The sequence below is a fragment of the Dama dama genome, chromosome 2, assembly GCF_033118175.1.
Source record: "Dama dama isolate Ldn47 chromosome 2, ASM3311817v1, whole genome shotgun sequence".
Classification (NCBI taxonomy): domain Eukaryota; kingdom Metazoa; phylum Chordata; class Mammalia; order Artiodactyla; family Cervidae; genus Dama; species Dama dama.
Genome location: NC_083682.1, coordinates 28827929 through 28850146, shown reverse-complemented (window position 1 = coordinate 28850146; position 22218 = coordinate 28827929). Strand labels below are relative to the sequence as shown.

The 22218-nt window shown below is 39.1% G+C and overlaps 2 protein-coding genes across 3 annotated transcripts in view; one reads left to right on the top strand and one right to left on the bottom strand.

Moving 5' to 3' along the window:
- Positions 1-1394: 1394 nt before the first annotated feature.
- Positions 1395-10196, top strand: SVIP (small VCP interacting protein). Its single transcript, XM_061168022.1, has 4 exons — positions 1395-1556; positions 3628-3678; positions 4346-4459; positions 7585-10196. The coding sequence occupies exons 1-4, from the start codon at positions 1503-1505 to the stop codon at positions 7597-7599; spliced, it is 234 nt and encodes a 77-aa protein (XP_061024005.1). The 5' UTR covers positions 1395-1502; the 3' UTR covers positions 7600-10196.
- A 312-nt stretch (positions 10197-10508) lies between these two features.
- GAS2 (growth arrest specific 2) overlaps positions 10509-22218 on the bottom strand; it is a 168315-nt gene continuing 156605 nt past the window's right edge. For both annotated transcript variants that reach the window (XM_061168019.1, XM_061168014.1), the window contains one exon: positions 10509-14260. In XM_061168019.1, the coding sequence (XP_061024002.1) occupies positions 14042-14260 (219 nt within the window). In that variant the 3' untranslated portion in view covers positions 10509-14041. The remainder of the gene's footprint in view (positions 14261-22218) is intronic.

Below are 22218 nucleotides of genomic sequence, written 5' to 3'. Positions count from 1 at the left end.
CCTATAATATTTGATTAAATGTTTTGAAACATTTTTTATATTTTTGACAAACTTTCCAAATTTCAAATTCTAATCAAAGTTCTTTTGACCTCTAGCTAACTTTGGGATGCTTCAGACAGAACATCTGAAAAATCTGATGGAAAGAAATATTAAACAAATTAGGGTTACTTTGTACATGAAATTATATGTGAGCATTATCAAATGAGTTGTGATAAAACAGTTTATGTTGTAAGGGTAAATGTTATTAATATATATATTCTGGAAATTATGGGCCTCCTAAAAATCTAATATGTCTAAGTAAAATATTAACAGCCATAATTCTACTAATTTTATACTGAATTTTGTAACTCACAGTAGTAACCAAGTTTCTTTGTCAACTGCATTGTAATCAGATCTTCAATCATGTCTTTTAAACTCTTTTGTCATTTATAGACAGTCACTGTTTTACTCTGATGCTCTTGCAATAAGCACTTCATATTCAAAAGGATTCATAGAAAAGATTTTTTGACAAGTGCAGTTTTCTGATAACTTTTAGATCACAGCAATTAACTGGGTAAAAAAATTAAACAATTTTAAAGAACCACTTGGTGATTTCATAAAGCTGTTAACAGAAGATTAAGATCAAGAACTCCGTATGCTGCCATCAAGTTTCCAATGATATGTCCATTTGGCTGTGATATTTGTTAACTCATACCTTAATTCGTTTAAGTTGATGCTCAGGTGATTCTTATATCTATTAAATTTGAGAAGCATCCACTCTAAATATTTCTGAATATTTCAAACGTTACTGCTACTCTTGGATGGAAAAACGCATCCAACGCACCAGAAAACAATAGACATCTCAACTAATGCTGCGTTCATGCGACTCAATTCTAAAACATGGTGATAAATTTCATGTTCTGCCCTCTCAACTGGAGTAGTAGTGAGAGGCACTTCGAGAAATGCGTGCTGACATCAACTTGAAATCTTGGCTTTGATTTCTTGGAAGTCAGAGCCCCTTCTCACAAAAGAGGTTTGCAGGCTATAGCCACACTTTTCCATCCCTCTTCCGCGTGCTGCTCTCAGCAGGTGTTTCCTGAGTCCAAGGCTTGGTCCTAGCGGAGCCTCTGGAGGTATGGGTGGGGAGTGGCCTCAGAGGGGCGGGGCTACCTGCAGGGGCGGGGTCGGGGCGGGGTCGAGGCGGGGCCGGAGTGGAGCCCGGCCACAGTGGGGCGGAGCCGAGCCCAGGAGGAATAGTGGGGCGAGGGTGGAGCCGCGGGGTGGGGCGTGGATGTGGGCGGAGTCGTGGGGGCGGGGAGTGTGCGTGGGCGGAGCCGCGGGGCGGGGCGGGGCGTTGCGGCAGAGGGGCGGGGCATAGCGGAGCGGCGGGGCTGAGCCGCCCAGTCACCGAGCGGCCCGGCGGGGGCGGAGCGAGCGCCGCAGACCTGGGACCCGCGTTTGATCGCGCAGTTCTCACGGCCTGGTTTGGCCGGACCGCGGAGCAGACCCTGGCCGCGATCCCTATGGGGCTGTGTTTTCCCTGTCCCACCGAGGCCGCGCCTCCCTCGCCGGACCTGGTGAGTAAGGCTGCCTGGCTGCTTCCCCGCGTCAGCCCGCCGGCGCCGCGCGCACCTGTTCCCGGAGGGGCGCGCCGGGAGGCCCGAGCTGCGGCCTCGGGACGGGCCGTTGGACGCGGTGGCGCGGGCCGGAGAGCAGCCGGTGGGGACGCAGCTGGCAGAGACGGGTGGCTGCAACCCGAGGGACATCGACGTCCTGCCTGCGGGATTTGGGGGCTGCCTCCGCGTCCGTCTCTCTCCCTCTGAAGGCGGCTCCAGTGTCTCTTTACCTTTCGCCGCTGGCGAAATCGGGAGTTCGTAGGACGCAGGCGCACGCGGACGGTTAGCAGTGGGGACCACTCCTGGAGATGCGGTAGATGAACTTAATATGTGAAAAGACCTCCCTCTTTCTCCGTGAACTGAGGAGTTTCATCTTGTAGAAGATGTGCATTTTTATGTGTCTGTATCAACTGTTTAAAGAAGGTGCTCAATATTAAGTCTCGTATATTTCTGCTTTTTATTAGATATTGTATTAATGAATTTCTCTTTAGTATTTATCTAAGTTCTATTATAAAAAGCATTTTATGTAGTACAGAGTATACAATTTGTAAGGTTGCCACGTTTAGCAAATAAAAATACAAGGAAAAGCGCCCTGAAATTTGAATTTTCAGTTTAACGAGAAATGCATCTTAAAAATATGTCGATTTTTCACCATGTTTATTGGGGACATACTTGTACTATTTATCTGGATAATTGCAGATGTATCTAGGTGGTTTGTGGTATAGTACATTCATACTTTTTGTAGCTTTCTATTTTTAACAGCCTTTTAACCTTAATAATCCTTACAGAAAATTGCTAACAGAAAACCTAAATTCCTCTCCTTTATTAATATTTGACTAAAAATTCGTTGAAGGAAATGAGTTGTTTAGGGAAGTACATTAACTCTTCAGCTATTTGATCTTAAGTGCTAAAAATGACCTGGAAGTTGATAGGAGAAAATTCACCTTGTCTTTCTTGCTACTGTTCCTTTTAAATGTTCTTAATTTTCTTTATCTGGCTGTTGATAAAAAACTAATGTGCCAGCAGTTGTTAAGCCCTCCCCGCCACCCCCAGAGATAACCACATGGCAGAATACTTGAATGTCACTTTATCTTTAAGGCTTTTCTTCACCACTCTAAGTAAAATAGATCCTCCACTCTACCATCAACCCATCCTTCCATTTTGACCATACTCTTCTTTGTATTTCCCAGAAGCACTTCCTTCAGTCTAATAAATGTATATTTATTTGATTATATATGACTGTTTGTTCTCATTGGAATGTAAATTCCATGTGGGTGGAAATATTTCTCTGTATTATTTCACTGCTGTATTCTCAGCTCGGGGAATAGTTCCTAGGTATGATCGTTGCTCATTAAGTATCCAAAGAATGAATAAGTGAATGAATGAGTGTTTTGTGGAAAATGAAATTATTAACACGGCTCCCAAGAGAATGCTGTTTACTGTCTTACATAATTAAATAACTTATAACCTGTGATTAATTCAAGTAGAAAAATAATATTCATGTGGTCCCAACATAGAACAATACATCTCAAATATCCTTCAGTCCTTCTTGTCCTACAAAATGAGACTTTTTCTGAAAATACCAGGCTGCCTCAATCTCCTTTTTTTTTTTTTTTTTCCTCAAACTCCTTTTTAATTGGCAGTATCAACCATGTATTTCCCTGCTTGTATTGTTCAATGTCACTTGTTTTATTATTGGCCTGACTAACTTGTTAGTGCTTTAAAAAAAAAAAAAGGCAAATAGATTATTTCACAGGCCAATCTGTGTATGTATGTATGAGATATAAATAGTGTGTATATAGGTGTAGATATATGTCTCACCTTGTGCTTACTTGAAGGTACACTGATTGGGAAAATGAAATTCAGAAAGTTGAGTATTTTATGAATGTTAGAAGTAATGGCCTTCCTAATGGGACAGTTGAGGCCGGTACTATTTTTATAAACTATTATATTACTGGTAAGATAAAGTATAAAATACCAAGGATCATGTTTGGTTTTGTTTAAAACCATATTTCTTACACATTTTTTTTAGGAAGAAAAAAGAGCGAAGCTTGCAGAGGCTGCAGAGAGGAGACAGAAGGAGGTGAGAGTGAAATAAAATCCGACCTTAGATGATTAACCTGCTTTGTTCTCTGTAAATGTCTATTACTAGTAGTATTCCCTAATGAAAATGATATCTGATATCTTACAAATTTAAACATTTTTCAGAATGATTTCTGTGTTTCAGTAAATTCATTTAATGCATTTATGTCCTTTGTGTGTGTGGTCAGTCATGTTCACATCTTTGTGACCCCATGGACTGTAGCCAGCCAGTCTCCTCTGTCCATGATGTCGTCTCCACAAGAATCCTAGAGTGGGTTGCCGTGGCCTCCTCCAGGGATTTGTTATTTAATGTATGATGATTACCATACACGTGTCTTCAGTTATGTGTGATGCCCCGTTAATAACATTGTTCCTTGAGATGAAATGGCCGTGCATTGTAAAGCACTGACCGTTGTGAAGTAATTTCAGGGGTGAAATGTGTATGGTTGCAAAATACCCAGTGAAGAAATTGTAGTATGTTTTTATGTAAAACTGTTTTAGAAATAATCTAATTCTTTGTTGCCAAAAAAAGAGACCAACCCCCTCCCCTGCTCCCACATCAAAAGAAAAACCTGAAAGGCAAAAAGCAAATGACAGCTTCTGGGCACAGAAAACTAATTTCTGTTGTTTTTCTACAATTTTGTTGTTTATCAACAATTTTCCTGAAGGCTGCATCTCGGGGTATTCTGAATGTTCAGTCAGTGGAAGAAAAGAGAAAGAAAAAGGAAAAGCTAGAAAAAGAAATGGCTACATCTGGACCCCCACCAGAAGGTGGACTTAGGGTAAGTATTAAAATGGATTGACAATTTGATTTACCTGGAAGTTTTGAAAACCCAAGTAGCAGTCCATTCAGTACTTTCCTCCAGGAAAAGATTATCAGAGAAATGTGAATTTTAAAGCATGAGCAATATAGATTGGAAAAAATGTCAGTTTATTTGAACATTTCAACGTTCATTGGAATAGATTTTTCTTTTTCCCAAAATGAAAACAGATTTTTCTTCTTTATCTTAACCGTATCTTAATACTTCATACTTACGTGTGTGTATGTATATGTGTGCTCAGTCATGTCCAACTCTTTGCAACCCCACAGACTGTAGCCCACCAGGCTCCTCTGTCAATGGAATATTCCAGGCAAGAACACTGGAGTGGGTTGCCATTTTCTCCTCAAGGGGATCTTCCCAACCCAGGGACTGAACTTGCATCTCCTGCATTGGCGGGTGGATTCTTTACCACTGGTGCCACCTGGAAAGCCCCCTATACTTACATAATTAATGACAATCTTAACTGTGTAGAAAACGTAAGCAATGTGGAAGGGTACAAAGATGAAAGTAAAAATCACCCAAATTCAGTATCATTTTGACATAGTTTCTAATCTCATTTTATATGTCAATTTTATAAAATTGGATTGTACTATAACCTGCTTCAGACTCTCTTAGTTTTCTTCACTAAATGAAATGCAAGTTTCTGAATGACTTGAAGTCATATATAATATTACAAAAAAGGATATTTTTTGTATAGTCAGAAGGTACTTAACTTTACACGTTGTAACCTAACAAAGGGCTTCCCTGATAGCTTGTTTGGTAAAGAATCCGCCTGTGATGCAGGAGACCCTGGTTTGATGCCTGGGTTGGGAGGATCCCCTGCAGAAGGGATAGGCTACCCACTCCTGTATTCTTGGGCTTCCCTTGTGGCTCAGCTGGTAAAGAATCCACCTGCAATGTCGGAGACCTGGGTTCGATCCCTAGGTTGGGAAGATCCCCTGAAGAAGGGAAAGGCTACCCATTCCAGTGTTCTCACCTGGAGAATTCCATGGACTGTATCATCCTTGGGGTCGCAAAGAGTCGGACACAACGGAGTGACATTCACTTTCAACCTAACAAATTTTACATCAGCTTTTGAACTCTTAAGAGAGAAAAGGGCTTCTGTAATAAAAGCTGAAGTTTCCATGTGATGAAGCCTATAGATTAAAAATAAGTTAGGTCTTACATTTCTTCTGGTCCCTTCAGAAGTGCGCAAAATGCGAGACATTATCAGTGTTAAATTCAGTACCTTTTTTCTTTGACTACCTGCATTGCTCGTCGAGAGCATACAGTGACGTTCAAAATTTTGGGTGGCTCAGGGCTTCCCTTGTGGCTCAGCTGGTAAAGAATCTGCCTGCAATGTGGGAGACCTGGGTTTGAACCCTGGGTTGGGAAGATCCCCTGGAGAAGGGAAAGGCTACCCACTCCACTATTCTGGCCTGGAGAATTCCGTGGATGGTATAGTCCCTAGGGTCTCAAAGAGTTGGACAGCACTGAGCAACTTTCACTTTCAGGGATAACAGAAGGGAAAATACAAGATAGACAGTAACTTTAATCCTCAAACCCTTTGGCCTGGGATTATTTAGGGGCCGCTCTCCGGCCTTAAGTGTCCTGTGGTATAGCTAGATTCTTCTTAACCTGACTCCATAGTATGAGAAAAACAGGACCCTCTCTGTCTTCACACGCTCTACATATTCATCTGCTGACTTTAACTGCCTCTTACAAGAATAGTTGGCATTGGCAACGCTTACTGTATTCTGGAAAGGCAGCCTTATTTTACGAAGTCAGTGTGATGATGACTTCAGGACCCAAACTAGCATCAGGTCAGGATATACCAGCAGAGGAGTTCTGGCGGATGCCATTGGCCCATGGGGAACTTTCACAAAAGGCTGGACCTTGGATCGGACCTTGTACCAGTCAGGATCTCTGAGAGTGGGGCTTGGCCGTCAGGACTTTTAAGCTCACCAAGGAGTCTGATGTCAAACCAGAATGAGAATCACTGCTCTAGTGTTTGTAATACTAATCCTAAGGCCTATTTTGTTGAAAATGGAGTGCCATGGTAAAAAATTGTTTAAAAATACTGAGTGAAGTGAAAGTTGCTCAGTCGTGTCCAACTCTTTGAGACTCTTTACAGACTCTTTGGACTGTATAGTCCATGGACTTTACAGCCTTTCCCTTCTCCAGGGGATCTTCCCAACCCAGGGATTGAACCCAGGTCTCCTGCATTGCAGGCAGATTCTTTACCAGCTGAGCCACAAGGGAAGCCCAAAAACACTGAATACTATGTTATATATTGAATACCTTCCTTGGACATTAAAAAAAGCACAATATTTAAATCCATAAGAAGTCCTAAAATAAAGGAAAGTAAGTTTACTTGAATTCATCCTTAATTTTTAAATTTTATTTAAATAAAAATTTTTAAAAGCATATTATACTCAATAATATGTCTTAATATACTTGGAAAACACTACTCTAGAGACTGGTAAATATTATTATCCCAATGGCTTTTTCAGAACTTAACTATTGCAAAATTTAATAAACTTGATTAAGCAGAATACCACGTGGAATAGTTTCTCAGGTTGAGACAGTCAAAGACTGTGTGTGTGTGTGTGAGATGCTCATTGTGTCCGACTCGGCAACCCCACGGACTCCTCTGCCCATACGATTCTGAAGGCAAGAATACTGGAGTACAGGTTGCCATTTCCTTCTCTAGGCAAAGACTTTGCCAGACCATTATTTAATAATTTCTACCACTTCTTCACTCCCCTGCCTCAAACAAGAATTCCAATTCCTTTATTTTTACTTTGTAGTTTCATTGTTTTTATTTTGTCTTGTGATGTTTTGTTTTACTGATTATCAGGTATTTGGGGCCTAGCTACCCCTCGTTAACCTGTCCAGATATTTTCTTTCTTTCTCTGTGTACCTCATCATGTATTTTATTTCAGACTTTTGACTATAATGTAAAATTTTACTAGTCACTGGTCCTCACAAAGATCCCTATATATTTGTATAGCCCAGTTTCCTCTTTTACCTGTTTGTTCACTAGAATATTGTAACATAACTTTTAAAACAAAATTTACTTTCCTCTATATTTTTATCTTTTCTAGTGGACAGTTTCATAAAGCATGGCATGAATGGAAGAGTCTACTGCCAGTAACTAATATCTGCAATCAAGTGGACATCCTCAATTTAATTTCTTCTCTTTGAATAAATGAAGATTCAGAATTTGTAATTTTAGTGCTCTCAAGTGCAGTGCTTTTTCAAAATTGAATATTGAAAATGCTTTTGATTGTTAGAGTTAGAAAATGGCCAGACCTTTCATTAAATTCTTATTTTCCCTACCTTTGCTCTTCTTCAGATGGTGGGTGATTTGCCACTTTTTAGTAGTTAAAACATGGGCCTAAATAGTGAATATATATTTGTATATTGCATGGAAAAATTCTGCATATGTCTCAGATGTTTAAAGTTGCACTTGTATTTTCCCTCCTTTATGAAATGATCTAGAGCTTTATAATTTGCCACTTAACCTTATATTTCATTTTTTCATTATATGTGAAGACTTTTGCTTAAACTTGTAGACTTTAGTGCCTTTTAAACTGATCATCAGGGAAAATCTTGAAATATCATTTGAAGGGCTTATATGAAGGAACACTGTACATTTTTATAACTTACTAAGAAATTAATATTTGTTTCTAGAGAACATAAAATATCTCCTAATTTCTATTTCTGTAGCTTATAAAATTAACATACTATATATAACATTATAATATTTTTTTTTGCTTGCTGAATTTAAAATTATATGTTAGTGATGCCATCAGAGGGCAGTGATGTACAATATACAGTATTGGATTCAACTCTATAAAGCTCTTTGTAGGAATTGAATGAGTTAAACTAAGAATGGATGGGTTATACTTAGCGCAAATGTGTTTGTCCAAATTTTATAGGTGTTTTTATTCTTTTTTATTTATTAAAGAATGCTTATAAGATTTTTACAGATGTGAAATTGCCAAGGCCAGTATGAATGTATGAAAGAAGTATGTAAGTATTGTATTTAAAAAGGTCTACTTTAAACATAAAAATATTGCAGGGTAATTCTGTGTGATGCATTGCCATAAACTTTTTAGATAGATGTTTGTTCATTGGTAACATTTATTATAGCAATTTTGGTATTTTGAGTTTCTTGATATATAATAAGCTAAAACAGAAGAAATACTGTATCTTTTAATTTGGTTGCTCTTTTGGATGACAGGGCCACAGTCTGAGCCCTAAATTGGAATTTTCAGGTATTAAATGAAATAAGGATTGTAAATTAAAGAGACCAACTCACCTAATCTACAGAAAGGAAACTGAACTATTATCTAGCTTATCCCTCCCACAAATCTTGTGTTATATGATGTATTTTAATTTTAAAGACTTCGAACTATAACATAGATCTCTTGACTCCTCAATTGGAAGAATCACTTTCTTCAATTATGGAATGAAATATTCTGTGACTATCCAGGCAAGATATGTAGTTATAGACAGGTTCAATTTTCTTCATCCTTTAGAGAATTGGTCATACGTTTTTCCAGAAAGGATAGTGAAGTCATTAGATTGTATTTTAGAAATAAAATTCTTGACTTTATGAACATGATTAATTTTTTTCAAGGCAGAAAGGAGAAAAGAACATTAATAGATGAATGTGTATGGAACCAGAGTATACCATTCCTAGAACGTGTGCATCCTTCCTTCTGTTTTAATATAGAGAAGACAGTTTTATCAGTGTTACAGCTTATAGTTTGGGTTAGTGTAGACAAAAGGCGTATATCTTGGGGATAATGCCCTATTTCTATTAGCAGTTTGTATCCAAATACCATGCTTATTTACTTTTGAACCAAGAATGCTGTGCTGGTGAACTGCCTTCTAGTAACAGTGGATATGCCCTTCCAGTCAACCATGGCCTGCCTCCTTGGGTTTAATCAACTATCCCCAATCATGGGTTGCATGGCTTAAGGAGTGATACTCGGATGTTAGGAATAGCGTTAGGAAGGGGAAGGCAAAAGGGGAGACTGGATGCCTGATAGGAAACTAGTAAGTGACTACTTTAAAAAAAAAAAATACACACACACATTCTCAAGGAATCTTTCTCAAAGTTATGAAGTTATAAGGTTTCTAATGAAACCTTAGCTTAGAGCCAGTTTCCCATAATTGATAATTTAAGTAGGAAAGCATTATAATGCTCAATATGTCACCCAAACTCCCCAACCAAATAAATAAAACTAAACAGTAAAATGCTTATATGTATTGATAACTATCACATTAAGATACTAAGTGCTTAAACCACTGCTTGTTGATTCTCATCATCAAACTATTACTATGGCTGATGACAAAAAGTTGTGTATTAGCGCACAGCCCCTGTCTTGACATGCTGCATGTTTTTTTTAAAACATCTGTATGTGATATTTTTGTTTCACTGATTGTATTTGGAATGCAATTAACACTTTTCCCACAGATGGTTTTGTTATGAATGAAATATTGGCTTACAGGGTACAAATATACATTTTCCTATACAAAAAACTGGCTTTGGCCATTTCTGTTGAACAAATTTTTTTATTTTTACTCTATCTTAAATCATTTATAGGTTGGCATGTTTCTTTTCCTATACTCTAAAAAAGAAATGCTATTATTTGTCTCCTGTTTTTTAGAGAAATACTATAATAAACTTCATAGTGAGTCTGTGTATATGCATATATGAAGTATAATCCCGACTTTGTACAGAGTGAAGCCACACACCGCAGCTAAGAGGTGTCATGGGTAAGATTTGTGTTCATCATTTTTTAATGCTACTGTCAGGCCATCTCTGCAAGCTATGGATCTATTATCCCACCTAAGCTAGGACAAACAGACTTTAAATTACGGAGAAAGTGATGCTTGGCAACAGTGTGGGCCCAGTATGTTTGTAGTGTGAATTCCTATATTTGTTTAGTATTTCCAATAGTATTCTGCTAGCAATATGCAAAGTCTTGTGGCATTTGGATAAGGAGGGAAAAGAGTTCCTGTTATATGAATAACTTTAGCTTTTATAGAGGATTATGACCAAAAGCAATTTAATACACCTTAAATGATATCTTATTTCTACATGGAAAGTAGTTATAGAATCTTCATAGAGTTCTATGAGAATAAAATATACTTACTATTTATAAAAGAGAGAAAAATGAGAAAAAAAAGTTTTAAAAAAAGCTTTTCTAGGTTTTTATTCTTGAACTTCACTCTGGCATGCAGAGTTTAATGGTTTCTTGGATTATTATTTTGTGATTTTGTTTTTTATTTTGCGTTAAGTAAAGACGGAAGATATATATGGTTGGACACATATGTATAAACTTAGCAGCAGCATTTTTAATAATAAAATATAGTATTTTCTTAAAAAGTAAATGTTCTAGCTATCATCTTTGGTACTTCAAAAGAATCGGCCATAAGCTATGAATTTTCCTTTTCTTCTCCAACAATTCAAGTTATTTTCACTGATAAGAATTGTGCTGTGCCCTTAGAAGAAAAGGTAACTCTTGTTGGTTTTAGATTTAAATAATATCTGCATAAACAGATCAGTAAGAGGTAGGTAGACACGCATGCCTATCTGAGTTGATATTTAAGGTGATTCCTTGGACATCTCCAAGCAAGCATCTCAAATTCCCATGATAAATGTATTTGCTTTAAGTTGATTGAGTTGTGGTACAGTTTTCTCTGATTTTCTCAAAAGCCACTGACACAATCAATTTGCATTTATAGCAGACTTTGAAACGAATGTGTTTAGTGGGGTAGCAAAATGCAGGTCATTCTGTCCTCTGCTGAGTCACTTCTGTTGTGTTTTACTTTGCAACCCCATGGACTGTAGCCTGCCAGGCTCCTCTGTCCATGGGGATTCTCCAGGCAGGAATACTGGAGTGGGTTGCCAGGCCCTCCTTCAGAGGATCTTCCTGACCCAGGGATCAAACCCAGGTCTCCGGCATCGCAGGCAGATTCTTGACTGCCTGAGCCACCAGGGAAGCCCAAGAATACTGGAGTGGATAGCCTATTCCTTCTCCAGAGGATCTTCCCGACCCAGAAATCGAACCAGGGTCTCCTGCATTGCAGGCAGATTCTTTACCAGCTGAGCTACCAGGAAAGTCCAAATCATTGTATAGAAAAAGTCAATTCTGTCTTTATAATACAAGTAATGAATAATCTTGAGGCTTTCCAGGTGGTGCTAGTGGTAAAGAACTCACTGCAATACAGGAAACATAATGAGACCAGGTTTGATCCCTGAGTAGGGAAGATTCCCCTGGAGGAGGGGCTGGCAACCCACTCCAGTATTCTTGCCTAGAGAATCCCATGGACAGAGGAGCCTGGCGGGCTACAGTTCATAGGTTCATAAAGAGTCAGACATGGCTGAAGCAACTTAGCATACAAGAACAATGAACAATTTGAATCTTAAAACATTGTAAATCATACAGTATCATCACATAGGATAAAAATACTTAGTAAAGATCTGAATTAGAAAACTACAAACACTGCTGAGAATTTTTTTTTTAAATATATGAATGGTGAGAGCATTGCATGTTCATGGATTGAATGAGAGTTCTGTCAAGATGGTGTTCTCAAATTGATCAATAAATGAAACACCCCAGCAAGCTCTTTCAGAGAAATTAATGAACTGATCTAAAATTTATGTGGAAAATGCAAGATTTATGATAGCCAAGACAATTTTGATAAAAGGATCTAGTGATTTTCACTAAGAAGGCAATGAGTAAGAGCCATGTACACTTAGTCATTTCCTTCTGAATATAGCCTCATTTCTCCAGATTCTTTTTCAGTGCCATTCAGCTAGCAACTAGACCCCAGAGTCAGTTGGGACTATGTTCTTGGTTCCACTTAAAAAGACCATTGTAGATGTGTAGACAGAAGAATCCACCTTCCCCAGAAGATGGGACCTATCCTAATTCCTGGAATCTGGGACTATGTTACATAACACAGCAAAAGGTATTTTGTAGATGTGACTCAGTTAAAGACGTTAAAATGGGGAGATTATACTGGATTATTCAGGTGGACCCAATCTAACCATGTCTGTGTGCTCAGTTGTGGCCAACTCTCTGCAACCCCATGGACTGTAGCCCACCAGGCTCCCTGTCTGTGGGATTCTCCAGGCAAGAAGACTGGAGTGGGTAGCTATTCCCTTCTCCAGGAGGTCTTCCCGATCCAGGGATCAAACCCAGGTCTCCTGCATTGCAAGCATATTCTTTACAGTCTGTTTTAAAAAGGTTGTGTCTGCTTTGATTAAATCATTCATGTGACAGAGCTACTTCTTCCCTGGCTTTCTGAAGCAAGAAAGGTGGATTTTGTTGTTGTTGAAAAAGGAAGAAATGACAAATTAACTCTGTCTATTCAGGGCAGCACTGAAAGGACTGTTTATAAAATCTACACTTTCTGCTAAGAGAACAAAGAACGACCACCACTCAGCTGCCCAAAGTGAAGAAGTACTAAGTAACCGTAATTAAACGCTTCCTGTAATTCCCAGGGGAAGTTGCTATTTGCAGATGATCTTTATTTCAGAATGAAGCAGTGATAATAGAGACGGGAAATTTTTTAACATTTATCTTTTTAATTCTTGAATCAGTGAGGACAATATCTTGCTGTTTATGGTACAAAACAGCCCTGTCCTAGATATACAAGGGTATACATAAGTCTGTAACATCATTAGCTACAGTAAAATTACTAGACAGCACAGCAAAGTAGGGTTAACTAAAGATACATTTTAATAAGAAAATGCTTTGAAATAACATGAAGTCAACGGACGTTTGACTGTACAGTTTACTCTGTCAAAATATAAATGTATGTCAGCTTACGTGTGTGAATTACACAGTCAGTTTCAACACAGCCACGTGCCTAGGATTGTGTGAAACAACTCATAAGCCATTCTCTAAGGGGTGTTGTGGAAACTTCCAAAAGTACCCCTGATATTTGGTCAGAGCTAAGGGATAAACTTTAAGGCAATCTTCCAAGTGAATGTAAACTTTTCTAAAGTGGCCTTTCCAGTAAAGGATTACTGTCGTGAATACTCTGTACTTTATAGTGCTGTGGGATATTTTGAGTAGCACGTCATCACACTAATTGTCACTTTTTAAAAATCAGCTTTAAAATCCTGCAATTGTAAATTAAAAAAAAATGTCTGGAGTGCTTTTATTCTGTAGACTTCGGGCAGGCACTTTCTGTTGATTTTACTGTAAATCCTATTTTCTTCTAATAATTTTTATCTTTAGCTAGAATTGTACTGCTAAGATTGTGTTCTAAATACTGTGTTCATATATTGAGAAATAATAATTTGCCTACAATTTGTCTAATTTCAATCTAAGTTGAACTTTTCTTTTTAGAAGTCATTTTCTACAGAAGCATTCAAAATAAATAGTGCTACTCTTTGAGCATGTTTCAGCATGATGACATTTTTCTGTCTGTCTTTTTCCAAAGTAATTTGTAGAGCATGTGAACTAAACTGACTACTGGAGATGTAGATACAGGCCATTAGGAGAGTCCCCTCGTAGTGACCACCTAGTTTCACTTAATTTCCTTCTTAGCCTTATAGTTGGCAGAGACCACCAGGTAATTGTCTGGATTCATGTCCTTAAGGGTTGGAGATTTGCTCTGGACGGGGGATGTCTTGCCATCCACACGGGATATCTGCAGCATCCGGCAGGGGTCATGTTTCAACAAATACCCTGCAAAAGTTTCCCATCCTCCTCCCACGCGGACCATAACATGCTTGTTGTGCAGCATCTGGGGAATGAAAAGAGAGTGAATGAGTGAAATTCTGAGAATTCCTGCAGTATCTCAAATCAGCTTCCAGTCCTAGCGTTGTTACTGTTTTCTGTTTTGTTTTTCAAGCCCCCATTGTTCTTCCACTTCTTGTGCTGTGTCTGAATCAGCATAGAGTTTATGAGAGAAGCTTTGTCTTTTCCATGCAAGTGGATCATGCATGGTTCGCATCCCCGGGTTGCAGCTTTGCCCTGCTTTGGGAATCAGTAGGTACAATCCCCTGTTGGTTCTGTGATTATAGAGGCTCCTCGCTGACACCTAAGGCTGCATCACAGCCTCCTTATTGTCCCATTTCCAGCTTGCTGCCTCAGATAGCTCCTTTCCCCCGACTTGGTTTCCCCCTCTGAACCAGGACCTAAAAGACCATGGAAATGCTTGCTGTGAAATATATAGAATATAGAATTGGAATAAAGAGTACAGATACATACATGTGTGTGTGTGTGAGTCACTCAGTCATGTCTGACTCTTTGCAATCTCATGGACTGTAGCTCGCCAGGCTGTGCTGACCATGGGATTCTCCAGGCAAGAATTCTGGAGTGGGTTGCCATTGCCTTCCCCAAGATCTATACATATATGCATATATTTATATATGTAAATATATGTGTGTATATTTACAGATATATATCGGTTCCTGGGTGGCTCAGTGGTAAAGAATTCATCTGCCAGTGCAGGAAATGTAGGAGACATGGGTTCGATCCCTGGGTCAGGAAGATGCCCTGGAGGAGGAAATGGCTACCCACTCCAGTATTCTTGCCTGGCAAAGTCCATGGAGGAGCCTGGCGGGCTATAGTCCATAGGGTCGCAAAGAATCACACAACTGAGTGACTGAGCACACACGTATGCACAAATATACATATATATACACATAAATATATATGCATACACTTCATAGTTATTTGATTATACATATATATATCTGTATTTTTCCAATTCTATTCCATTATAGTTTGTTTTAATATATTGAACATAGTTCTCTATGCTGTAGAGTCAATCCTTGTTATGTGTTTTTGAAATATAATGTTAATGATCCCACAAATACTCAATGGAAAATGGAATTGAAGATGCACTCAGAAAAACTGAAATCTTCCCCAGTCACCCACTGTCTGAGGCTTTTGAGGAAAGATATTATGAAGTGGCCAAATAGTTATGTTTGTCTTTTTCTCATTCTTCCTAATTACCATGGGATTCCTCTTCAAAACAAAACAAAAATAAACAAAAACCTTACTTTCAGGTGCATGAACCATTTAGAGCTCCAGGTTAACAAGACTACAGACTGAAAAGGTGAAACATATGTGGTTATTTCTGTCTAGTAAAAACATGTCTGAGTTACGGAGGTTTGGCACAGTGAACCAAAGGTTTGGTCTTGGTAAGAATAAGGGCAAGTACCACATGTTCACCAAAGACCCTGCTGACTTGTCTCCTGCCCAAAATACTCCGAACAACAGTGGCAATATAATCTTGGGAAGGGGATTAGGTTTGGGAGGGGATTTGGGAAGCAGTTTTCCAGGTCAGGCTTCCCTGGTGGCTCAGACAGTTAAGAATCCAGCTGCAATGCGGGAGACCTGGGTTTGATCCTGGGTTGGGAAGATCCCCTGGAGAAGGGAAAGGCTACCCACTCCGGTATTCTTATCTGGATAATTCCATGGACAAAGGAGCCTGGCAGGCTATATAGTCCATGAGGTCCCAAAGAGTTGGACATGTCTGAGTGACTTTCACTTGACTTATGGTACCTCCCAGTGGTACCATGTTCCTGTTGTGTAGGATGAAGACAGTGAGACCCAGATCTTTGAATATGATTTCCTGACTCCTAGTCTAGTGCTCTTCCCACAAGGGTTCCTCCTTATAAAATCCATCGGCGTTTGTAATTTTACTGGCCTATTTTCATTTCACAAGTTCCTGGGTATGTCTATACTTCCTGTTTTTAAAACTTGGAGTTACTGAGAGAAAAACTGAAAAGGCCAGTTTCAAAATAGCACTTTGACCCTTTCTCCGGTTGTTCCAACAGAGCTGCTTTTGCTTATTGTTGAAGTCCTGGCACCTCCTACCCTTGCAAATTACCTCTAAACATCATTGGCATGAGTGCCCCTGGCAGAATGCCCAAGTTCACTTGACTCTCAGCAGTCTGTTTCACCAGAAAGAAATAACCAGTCAGAAGACATTTTAAACTATCAGTGAATTCTGGAAAATAGTGACAGAAATGCTTTTCAGCCTGGAGTATATGATCTTTGGTACAAACTGCTTGCCAATTCTTTCATGAAGCCATAGGACCATAGAAAGTGGATCCAACATGAGACAGAGGCATTCTGAATATGAATAACACAGGAATTAAATTTCTGCCCACCTCGTCTTCCATACTCTTCCTATGGCTAATCAGCAACCTATGTTTTGCTATAGAAAGCCAGTTGTCAAACTGGGCAAGTTTTAATCATGGGATGAAGATAACAGAGCTATATGTGTTTATAGCCTGATTATAGAGATTTGAATCCCATGCCTTTTCTTAGAACATGGTCAGTCTCAAGAAAAGGAAAAAAAAAAAAAAAAAAAACTGAATGCCCACCTAATGTCCAGAAACAAATGTATTGTTTAACCTAAAAACAAATTAACCTGCTAGAAACCAAATTACTCTCAAGTCTTCCTTTTCCTTATAGTATAAAACTGTATAAAACTCCAACCTTGGATTAAGTGTATAATCTTCCTAAATCAGGGTTAAGCTGCTGAGCTCTGCTGGAAGAATTCTTTTCATCTCAGAGATTAGTGATATCAGACCAATTACAAATAATTGATCTTTTTTTGTTTTGGTCAGTTTCATTTTTTATTCCTATTATTCTCAAACACACTACACATTTCATCCTCGTTAGCCTACCGTGACTCCATCCTTGTCAGACATGGCTTCCTCTCTCTTAGTATCTCCAAGGACTAATTCACTCCAGTCTACATTCATCCTTTCCCCTGCCTTTCCGAAGTCACAGAAAAAAGCCCTTTGGTCCAAGGTCAAGTTCTCTCTGTCTGAATTCACATTACCATTTGTGAAGAACCCGGCTACATCAAACATCTTCTCCCTCTTGTCTCCACTTTGTTGTATAATGGGCCTTACACTTCAGGAAATAAATGTATCCAAGCCTTTTCCACTCGTGTACAAAGAAAGCTCTTCTTTTTCCATCCCAATCTACTTTCCTCTCATACCTTCTCCTTACATCTGAGCTTCCTGACAGTTAAGTTTACACTCAGTGTCTTAACTTCTAATTTCCTATTTACTGCCCAACCAACAGTAGACTTGCTTCTGTTTAACTGACTGCATGAGAAAGAAAACCTGATGGGCTCTAGAATTATCAAATCCAATGGATGGTCTTTAATCCTGTCTTCATTGATCATTCAAGTAAGGTATCTGCCAGTATTGACACTCCTTCCTTGAAATTCTCTACTCTTTTACTCTCTATGATAAGACTCTCCTGAATCTCCTGCTACCTGCTTGAGGGATCTTTCTCTGCTTCCTTCTGCCTATTTTTAAGTTTTGCTCTTCCAAAAGATTCTGAAGCTTTCTGTCTTTTCTCTACCGCTTTTCTCAGTCTTATTCTCTATGTGCAACCTCATGATTTTCACTACCTTCTACTTTTTTTAAGAGCCTCAGAACCAGCAGTAGGGACTATTTATTTATTTATTGGCCATGCAGCATGTAGGATCTTAGGTCCCCAGTCAGGAATTGAACCCATACTCCCAGCGTTGGAGGCATGGGGTCTTAACCACTGGACCAGCAGGGAAGTCCCACTAACAGGTATTTTTTGTTTTCCAAACTATAACTTGAGCTCTTGCTTCTTCCTGGAACTTCCAGATGCAAAGGCAGCTTGTCCTTTTCCTTCCACTAGAAGACCACACAAGTCTTTTCTCATAGGGTTGGTGACATGAGCATTCTCTTTACCCAGTCAGATACTGAAAGCATTCATTTCTCCCTAAATGTTTCTCAGGATCTTTGCCACCATCGTTTCTGCCTAATTCAGTGCCTCATCTCTTCTCTGGTCAAGTGTAGGGCTCTCACTGCCTCCAGCCTAGCTGTGTCCCATCTGTTTAGTCAACTACCACAGAGGGAATTCCATAAATGCAAATCTGGTTATCTCTGACCCAAATACTTTCACTACCTCCCCGTCTCCTGTCAGCAGATTCCCTTTATTTGTATACACTACTCTCCACGACCACTCCTGCCAGGCCTCATCCCTTCCCAGAGCTTTGGGACCCACAAAACTTATAGTTCTATATTCCCAAATGACATACTCTTTCTTTCACGATTTTGCCCATTTGCCCTGAAATGTGAAATTCCTTTCTGTGGAATGTCCTTGCTTGTCCTCTTCCTTCATCTAGAAGACCCTGCAAGTCTTTGCTCATAGGGGTGGTAACATGAACAGTCTCTGTTCCCAGTCAGATACCAAAAACATTCAGTTCCCTGCCTACTGGGACCACAAACATCCCCCCAATTCAAACATCACCTCCATCTGAAAAATATTCCATGATCGTCGCCTTCACTGATAAGGGAATCCTTCCTTATGATGTGTCCTATTTAGTTTACACATGATCTCATTGCTTTGTTCATTCTACCAAATTGTAATTGCTCATTCACCTGTATGTCCCTTTCAACAATACATGAGCTCCCTGAAAACAGTGATGATGTATGATATGTTTCCCATGTTTGGACTCTCACAGATGTGAGCTCAGAGCAGTGTCAATACTGTAATCATATAGTACTACTTTTCCTGTGTCCTTCCATACTACTTAACCTTGTCTAACGTAAGATATCAGTATCAGTATTACTGCCACTTTACAGTTAGTAAAACTGATGCTCTTAGAAGAACTGATACTCATGCAAGATCACCAATCAGTGGCAACACTGGAACAAGAACACTTTTATCTGTTATACCATATCCACAATCCACTTAACCTGTAAAGTGTCTAGATTTGCATTTTCAATCTGCTTAGTGACTTCCAAATCACTAATTTAGCACAAGCAAGGAATTATCAATGCCAGAAATAGTTGTAAGTTGCTTAAGTGGATTAAATGCTCACTTAATATGATTTATAGTTTTGTTCTAATAAACTCTAAATAAATATTGCATTTAATTTCAGAAAATTAGCCTTTAGTGGCCCTGAGAAATAAATATGTGTCAAGTACAGGTAATAGGATAAAATATATTTATAGATATGTATCTGTTTGCATAAGAAGAACTGGGCTTTGATTCTCTGCTCAATGTACATATTACAGCTCCTTTATTTCTGATGCTTCATAATGTTGAACAGTTTTGCATTCTCCATTCCAAAAGATAAATCCTTTTGATTAACAGTGCCAATGCACGTGTGGATTGAATATTCAGTCTAGTTGTCTGTTATTGCATTTCTCTTGAGTAAAGAAAAATAGAGCTGCTACAAATATCCTCCAACATGCAACTACTACATGTTGCAAAGCAGTCTTTTTTGCATACTAGGCCTATTCTAACATTGCTGTTTTCTACCATCAGCCTCATTCCTCACTGTGCCCTTGATTCTAACAAAGGTAAGATGATTCATTACCAACTTAGCAATATCTCTCAATGCTGAAGGGTAAAAGAACAAAACAACAAAAATCTTGTCTCCACATTTTCCCAAAGGCCTTAATAAAGTTTTATAAGCAGAGCTGGGTAATTGTAAAACATTTTAGTTTTTGATGTCTATGAGTGACATACATACCTTGCCCAGGGAAAATAATCAGTGGGCCTCAAAGTTATGTTTTTGTATTTTAAATAATTTCTTCCACTAATGAGAAAAAGCTCGCCTGTTCTTACCAAGGACATCTTGCTTTGTGCCTTTGTCCTTGTACGATGTTTAATTATGTATCATTTTCTTAGGAGGCCTCTGGCCATGTGCCAGCGAAAGGGAAACTTTTTCTTAGATGACAAAGAGTCACAGTATTACAGCACCTACTCTGTGCCAGGTAATCTACAAATATACCTTCCTGACATAAGGAGGATAAAAGACACTGAGGTCACTGGCAATGGTCTCAGTTCACAGATGTACCAACTGGCAGAGTAAGGGTCACACAGGTGATTCCTGAGAGCCAGGCTAGAAATCACATCTCCATTACTCCCAATCTATTCTTCCAAAAATTAATATTCTAAAAATGAATCCAATCTTTAAAGGTGGGAGAATCACTTAATATATTGACCCAGCAGTGGTTTATAACACTCTCAGATAAGTCTTTTGACTTACTGGATTCAGTGCACATCTTGTTAGACTATGATATGTTAACCTACAGCCCACTTTCTAGTACCATCTTTCAATCTTACTTTCCTAACACAGTCAGGTAACACATTATCCTGTAAACAACAACTCCTGTAGCTCATCCAGATACTTAAAGAGAAAAAAAAATGGGTTGAAAGGAAGTAAGTTAATTCTCCTATTATCAACTTACAACATATTGGAAAATTCAAACATTGTAGAAATGATTAATCAAAAGCTTCCTACAAATTTTGAGTTCACAGCACAGGGTCTAGTGGTCTGTTTCTTATGATGTGTGATAACAGGACTTCAGGAAAATTATTTTTCCTTTATAATTATTGGAGCAACAGACTGGAATCATGTGTAGTTATTAAGAACTTAAAGCAAGAAAAAGGATGTATATTTCTTCTTCTTGGGGACATTAATTAGTCATTAAAAACAATTACATCAACTCACTTTTTATTGACAAGGCACAGTTGGTATTTATGTATCGATCACAGAAAATCATATGTTTTACTAAATGAAAAAAAGTGGCCCCATAAAACAGTCAGAAAATATTGTGGATTTATTGGTAGTGTATTTTTGTTTAGGGTGACTGGGCTACATACAGCTGTTACATCACACAAACCGAAAACAAGCAAAACACCATCAACAAAAAGAACTAACAGAAAATGTCTTTTAGGTAAGCAGAGTTCAAAGTTAAATGCTTCATGTCCTATGTGATAGCTTTATTTCATAAATTCCCCAGCACAGATCTGATTGTGTGTTCACCTCTGTCCTAAATCACCATTCCTGTGAAACGCTTCAGGTGTCACCACCTCATGGGGGAAATACCAACATATCTCTTTCATTCTGATTTGAGTCTTGTGTCTGTGACCCTAAAGACCCAGGGAAGCAGGAGTGTCTGTGTCTGAATTACCAGTGTCCTTAGACCTGGAGGATGTGAAAGCGTTCCAGCGCAACGCCCTCACCATCGCTCACACTTCACCAATCTACCCTCCAGTCCAGGGCCACGGTGAGCTTTGTAAGAGGAAAATCCGGCCAAGCTCCTGCCCTGCCAAGGACCTGTGGGTGTTTCTGCACAGTCTCCAGCGTTTCTCGCCCTGTTCAGTTCCAGTCCCCATGAGGAATACGACTCATTCTCATCATTGCAAAAGGCTGTGGGAACAATTCTAGGAAAGCAAGTGTGAGTGTACGAGCAGGCTTGGGCGAGTGTGTTTGTGTGTGTAGGGCCGCAACAGAATCTTGCATATCTAGGATGGGCAGAACTACACATAATTTGAAGAGACAACTTGTGAATGAGTCTGATACCTGCCTCCCTTACCTCTGTCCCTCTCCTGCCCCCAGGAGAACAACTGGCCTGAGTCACCAAGCACTTTATAGTCCTGCTATTACTCTTTTTCCCACCTTCTTTCTCACCATGCCTGCACGATCCCATACTGTTGTGCAGGTTGTACACTGCACAACTCTGCAGCTATACTGGGGCCCTATTTTTCTGTGCCCATAACCACCCTCCGGATTATTCACCCAGCAATCATTCTGAACTCCTCAGAATACCCTGAAAGGTTCATGCCTTCCTACATGTAGAGGATTGTTCCGGATTCACCAGGAGAATCAAAATAAGTCTCTTCAGTTGACCATTCAACAAATATTTGTTGAGTGCCAGACAAGTTTATTCCTTG